This window comes from Chrysochloris asiatica, unplaced genomic scaffold, assembly GCF_000296735.1.
Source record: "Chrysochloris asiatica unplaced genomic scaffold, ChrAsi1.0 scaffold00119, whole genome shotgun sequence".
In the NCBI taxonomy this organism is placed as follows: domain Eukaryota; kingdom Metazoa; phylum Chordata; class Mammalia; order Afrosoricida; family Chrysochloridae; genus Chrysochloris; species Chrysochloris asiatica.
Window position 1 is genome coordinate 4,114,262 of NW_006408637.1, and position 7,157 is coordinate 4,121,418.

General features: G+C 37.7%; 1 protein-coding gene across 1 annotated transcript in view; it reads left to right on the forward strand.

Moving 5' to 3' along the window:
* The window catches only part of WDR64 (WD repeat domain 64), a 457,550-nt gene that overhangs the window by 85,861 nt on the left and 364,532 nt on the right, over positions 1–7,157 (forward strand). The window contains exon 6 of the mRNA XM_006868582.1: positions 6,292–6,506. Coding sequence (XP_006868644.1) covers positions 6,292–6,506 — 215 coding nt within the window. The remainder of the gene's footprint in view (positions 1–6,291; positions 6,507–7,157) is intronic.

A 7,157-nucleotide genomic window follows, 5' to 3' on the forward strand; every position in this document is an offset into this window, starting at 1 on the left:
AAACTGAAAGCCTTCCCCTCGCAAACAGGTATCAGACAAGGATACCCTTTATCACTTCACCTGTTCAATATTGTTTTGATAGTCTTAGACAGACCTATAAGGCAATATAGGGAAATTAAATGCATCCAAATTGGCAAAGAGGAAGTAAACACTCTCTATTTTCAGATGGTATGATCCTATACATATAAAACCCCAACGACTCAGCAAAAAAAACAAACTACTGGAACTCATTGGAAGATTCAGCAAACTTACAGGATACAAGATCAACATACAAAAATCAGTTGGATTCCTCTATCCTAATAATGACAACACTGAAAATGAAATTAGGGAAGCAATGCCATTGACAATAGCCACCCAAAGGATGAAATTGGGAATAAATGTAAACAGAGAAACAAAGGACCTATACAAAGAAAACTACAAAACATTACTACAAGAAAACAAAAGAGACTTACAAAATGGAAGAATATAACATGCTCCTGTATAGGAAGACTTACCATTGTGAAAATGTCAATACTGCCCAATGAAATCTACACATATAATGCAATCTCAAGCCAGATTTAAATTATGTTCTTTAGATAGATGGAAAAAACAGCTACAAACTTGATATGGAAAGGAAAGAGACCCAGCATAAGCAAAGTACTGCTTAAGAAGAACAAAGTGGGAAGCCTCTCAATCCCTGATTTCAAAATTTTCTACACGGCTACAGTGGTCAAAATAGCCTGGTACTGGTACAAAGAAAGACACACAGATCAATGGAACAGAACTGAGAATTGAGAATTTAACCCATCCACATATTGATCTTCGACAAAGGGCCTAAGTATATTGCATGCGGAGGTCATAGTATCTTCAACAGGTGGTGCTGGCAGAACAGAAATTGATACGCAAAAGATTGAAACAAGACCTTTACCTCATGCCATATACAAAAACCAACTCAGCATGGCTTAAAGACCTAAATGTGAATCCCAGAATTATAAAGGTCATCGTTTTTTATAATGATCATCTATAAAGGTCAAAATTTTTAGCGAAAGTTTATTTAAATGTGATATTAGTGATTTTGTTCAATAATTTCTACATTCCGTTGGGTCACCTCTCTTTGGAATGGGCACAAATATGGATCTCTTCCAATCATTTGTCCAAGTGGCAGTCTTCCAATTTTCTTGATATACATGAGTGAGTGCTTCCAGTACCTTATCAATGTCTTGAAAGATTTCAATTTGTATTCCATCAATTCCCCGAGCCTTGTTCTTTGTCAATGCCTTCAGTGCACCCTGGACTTCTTCCTTCAGGGTCATTGGCTCTTTATTATAGGCTACCTCTTGACATGGTTGAACATCCACCATTTCTTTTTGGTACCGTGGCTCTGTGTATTCCTTCCATCTTCTTTTGATGCTTTCTGCATCATTCAGTATTTTGCCAATAGAATCCTTCAATATTCAAGTTGAGGCTTGAGATTTCTCTTCAGTTCCCTCAGCTTGAGAAATGCTGAGCCTGTTCTTCCCTTTTGGTTTTCTAACTCCAGGTCTTTGCATATTTCATTATAATATTTAACTTGTTGTCTAGAGCTGTCCTATGATTTTTTTCTCCAGTTCATTTACCTCCTCATTTCTTTCATCTGCTTTAGCATCTCTACACTGGAGAGCATGTTTCAGAGCCTCTTCTGATATTCATTTTAGTATTTTTCTTCTTTATTTTCTTCTTCATGACTTACTGCTTTATGATGTTTTATTTATATAATTTATATAAAAAATAAACTTATTTATTTTATGATGCTTTATTGTTGTATGATGCTCTTGATATCCCACTATTCTTCTGGTCTTCAGTCATTAGCATCTAATTCATCAAGTCTGTTCTTGAGATGATCTCTAAATTCAGGTGGGATATATTCAAGGTGATATTTTGGATCTCAAGTATTTATTTCAATTTTCTTCAGCATCAGCCTGAACTTGTATATAAGCAATTGGTGGACACAGTATGCCCCTGGCCTTGTTTGACTGATGATAAGGAGATTGTCCACAGTCTTGTTCCACAAATGAAGTCAATTTGATTTCTGTGTATGCCATCTGGTGAGGTCCATGCATATAGTCATCTTTTATGTCAGTTAAAAAGGTATTTGCAATGAAGAAGTAATTGGTCTTGCAAAATCTATCATGTGATCTCCAGTATAATTTCTATCAACAAACCCATATTTTCCTATTATTGATCCTTCCTCTTTGTTTCCAACCTTTGCATCACAACTGCCATAATTATTAGTACATCTTGATTGCATGTTTGATCAATTTCAGACTGAAAAAGTTGGTAGAATTCTTTAATTTCATCATCACTGGCTTTAGTAGTTGGTACATAAATTTGAATAATAGTTGTATTAACTGGTCTTCCTTGTTGTTAAGTTGTTAAGTGTCATGGAGTCAGTTCTAACTCATAGTGACCGTATATAAAATTTCCAAGGAATGACTGGTGAATTTGAACTACCAACCTTGCAGTTCAAACTGATCTTATGGTTTGGTGCTTATCCTACAGCACCGTACCAGAACTCCAGTCTTCTTTGATGTGGATATTACTCTATCACAGGCAGCTTTGTACTCCATGATAGTTCCTGAAATGTTCTTTTAGATGATGAATCTGACTTCATTCCTTTTCCATTTGTCATCCTCAGCATAGTAAGCCATATGAATTTCAGATTAGAAATGGCCAATACTAGTCCAGTTCAGCTAACTAATGCCTTGGCTATCGATGTTTATGTATTCAATTTCACTTTTTTTAAGTTATTGTGAATTGAGTGGTAGTTTACATGGGAATACATTGGTTTTGCACACATGGTTTCATTGCAATGATTACAATCACCTTCGTGTATTCAATTTGCTTCTAGTCCCTCTGGGTTTTATTTGTATTTGGGGGGGGGGGGGGTGCACACAAAAACACTCAGGAATATATAATCATTAAAACAATTAAGGTGCACATTCTGCAATCCTACCTCCTGGCTGACAGCATACTGCCTTTCTCTTTCCATGAGTGTAGAACCCTCCACTGCTTCCATCTCTGGTATCACTTCTTCTCTGGATAGGGTCCCACATTCTGCTCATCCTCTTCTCCTCTGATGGTCCTAAGGTCCTCTGTTCCTGGACTGTAAATTTAACTACTACCCCCTTTTTGTTATAAACCTTTTACCTTGACTGTTGTGACTGTGCAATTAGTCAGGATAACACTTACTCACTATTGAATCATAATAAACTTCTCCCCATCTCTTTTCACCAGACCCCTCTAGACAAGATGAAAACTATTCAATGGGTATTCTACCTTCCCCCCACATACACACACTCTTAAACTAAGCTCCCTTTTGAAAACTTGTAAGCCCGTCACTTTGTGACTTTATAGCCACCCCATTATAGGTAGCCAATGTCTAACGTGCCCGTCCCTATCAACCCTGTATACAGAGAGGATAGGATTAATACTTGATATGAAGACTCCTTCCCTCTCAGTTGGTATTTTGAGCTACTACATCAATAAAGGAGCTCTGGTAGTGTAGTGGTTACGAATTGGACTGCTAACCTCAGGGTCAGCAGTTTGAAACTGCCAACTGTTCCATAAGAGAAAGATGAGGTTTTCTCCTTCTGTAAAGATTTACAGCCTCAAAAACCCTGTGCAGGGTCGCTGTGAGTCAGAACTGACTCCACACGACATAACAACAGCAACATCAATAAATATAAGTCAATTTCCTCAAATTGTAGCAATTTATACTTGTTAACTGGTGTGGCGCTGTGGGTAAATGCACCAGGCTACACAGCTGTTTGAACTGCAAGGTTGGTAGTTCAAATTCACTAGACAGGGTCACTAGGGGTTGGAACCGACTCAACGGCACTTAACAACAACAACCTTTATCAAAAAAAGTTTTGTTAAATCTTCCTCTAGTCAAGGTCTGATCATCAAGCCATCAAAGCAAGGTCGAATGGATACTATCTATAAGTTTGGGCATTCTTGTATATCTCCCCTCACTTCATATCAGCTGGATGCTTCACTCTTAGCTCTAGCCCTCTGTGGCTATGTCCTTATATATGGGTTCAGAAGGCCCCCCGGTCTCACCACACTTTGGACCAACCAGCCCTTCCTCTTCTCTCTCCCAACTCCACACTGACAGGAGTCTATGGAACGTGGTCGGACTCAGCCCATATCTGCTGCTTTCCCTCCTCTTCTACTCACCTGTAGACCAACGTGGTCACCAGCAAGATTACATGCCTGCTCATGTGTGTGTTCCCTTTGAGTTTCAGTCTTAGAGGGGGGTTTGTCCTGCAGAGACTTGATTGCTTGCCTCCATGACTTCCTGGTGAACAACATGATTGTTCTTATAGTAGCCAATCAGATTGCGGTTTTTGTTTTGCAATTTTCCTGCTGGTTTTTCATTCAAAAAGTAGCTTTTGTTCCCCTAGCTGCTCCAGGCTGGTCTGCTTGTCTTTTCCAGTGGGAATGTCCCACCTCAGAAAGTTCTGGAAGGTGCTCAAGATTCTACCTAAGGTCCTATACACTACAAAGGCTCTGCAAGAAGCCTATTTTACTGGGCAAGTTCTAGAACCCCTTTTAGGTATTCCAACCAGTTACTAAGTGAGGTACTGTGGGTTAATGTGTCAGACTGCAAAGCCATTTGAATTGCAAGGTCGGCGGTTCAATCTCACCAGTCTCTCCTTGGAAACCTTATACAGGGTCACTATGGGTCGGAACCAACTCGATAGCACTTAACAACAACAACAATCAGTTACAGGCTGAAGATGGCCTTAAAAGTTTCTGTAATCAAGTTTCCCGATATTCCTTTATATTCCACACAAGTATCTATTTTATAATAGTAGGCAAAGGAAACCAACATTCATAAGACAGTCAAACATCTTACTATTATTTCCCCTCTTTTACCCCTTCAGACTTGATCCCTGTATCACAGAGCCCTTTTGTTCCAAGATTGCACATACATCACTATTTACCTCTATCCCATTTAGTTCATGCAAACCTGCCTCAGAGTTTCCCCATCTACCTACCTTGTTCTTCTATCCCACTCCTCTTTCTTGTGTATTTCCCTTCCCAATACCCGAAATATGATGTGTATATCCTCTACCCTGTGCTCTACCATCCCCTCCCCCTACCTCACCCCATCCCACCTCGGTAACGACACATTTTTTTTTTTCCTTTTAGTATGTGTATCTTTTCTTAAGCTTTTACAATAATGGTCTTATGCAATATTTGTCCATTTGTGACTAATTTCACTAAGCATAATATTGATGCAGTGGCTTGCAGCTTCCTTGTTATTCTTCAAGGTAGCATAATATTCCATTGTGTGTATGTACTACAGTTTGTTTATCCATTCTTCCACTGATGGGCACTCAGGCTGTCTCCATCTTTTTGCTGTTGTGAATAGTACTGCTATGAACACTGATCTGCATGTATCTACTCATGTTATGGTTCGTATTTCTTATCAATATATACCAAGTAGAGTTAAATTTCTTTTCTTGTACAGGTGTTGCAGTTTCCTATAGATTTTAGAAATTAGTCCCTTGTCTGATATGTCATTGAAAAAGATTTTTTCCCCCATTTTCTGTTCTCCCTTTTTACTCTTTTGGTGAAATCTTTTGATGTACATAAATATGTAATTTTTAGAATGTCCCAAACATCTATTTTGTCATATTTTGTTTGTGCAATTTTCACAATGTTTGGTAGTCTGTGTGTGCCCTGTATTAGAACCCTTTCCATTTCATTTTTAATACCTTCTAATTTTTCGAGATTCATACTTCATGCATTTCATGCTCCAATTATTAATGGATTTTGTTGTTTTTTCCTTTATTTTTAGTTGTGCATTATCAACAAATGGAGGTCCCCTGAAAGTTTCTTCCATTTGCATAATCTATTTTGAGGAGGCAGCTGTTCCCTTCTTATTTTTAGTGTCTTTCAGCCTAAAGGGCTCATTTTTTGGCACTATATCTGACAATAGTCTAGTGTTCTTCATCATGTTCCATTATTGAATATTCTAGTGCTGACAGTGTTCCAATGATATTCCTAAGGTTTTCAGTGACTAAATATTCAGAAGTAGTCCATCTCTCCTTCTTCTCAGTCTATATTAGTCTGGAAGCTCATCTGAAACCTGTCCACCGTGTGTAACCCTGCTGGTATTTAAAATACTGGTTATGTTTCATTTTTCTGTAAATGGATAGCTTCCAGAATTACATCAACATGAAAGCTATCACAGTACAACAAATTGACAGATGAGTTGTGGAAAGCAAGGTAATTTACTCATTAATTTTTTTCTTCTGTTTGCAGGAAAGCTATTTTATCATAAAGCCTATGGATCATTGCCTTCTCTGTGTTTGTGTTGTACCACTGCCAGACCAGCTTTGCAGAGATAACATCCTCTTAGGAGATGATGGTGGCTTTGTGAACAGATTCACAGTAAATAGTGATGACTTCGGACTTAAACAGGCAAAAACCAAAAAAAAATTACAAAATCAGGTTTTAGACTCAAAGAACTTTAAAAGGTAAGTGTATACATAAAACCAAACCTACTGCCGTTGAGTCTATTCTGACTCAAATCGACACTGTGTAGGGTGCCCAAGGCTATAAATCTTTATGGGAGCAGAAAATCTCATCTATCTCCTGCTGAGTAGCTGGTTGGTTTGAACTGCCAACCTTGTGGTTAGCAGTCCAATGTTTATCCTTTATTTTTAATAATTCTTGTCCTTGTTCAGTTGTTTATATAGTAAAACAATATACTAGGTCCTTTAAGATATAAAACTGAAAAAGGAATGCTTCTTGCCTCAAGGACCTTCCAGTGTAATAGGAAGACATATAGAAAAATTAGTTACTGCAATACCTACTTTAAATGCTACTGACAACTAAGGTCTATAGGAATTTTAATTGATTAAAGAGTTCAAAGAAAAAATTAAATGAAAAAACTGTAAAAGATATATGAGGATACCTCAAAGATATGGCAGTTTTAGTGCATGACAATAAAGTGAATATGGTACTAAAGTGAGTCACATGGGTTTTTTTGGTTTCCCAATGCATATAAAAGGTACATTTACAGTATGCTGCAGTCTAATAAGTGTATAATAGCATTATAAAAGGATTGAAATATTGTGACGATTACCAAAATTTGATACAGATGCAAGTGAGCACATGTTGTATAC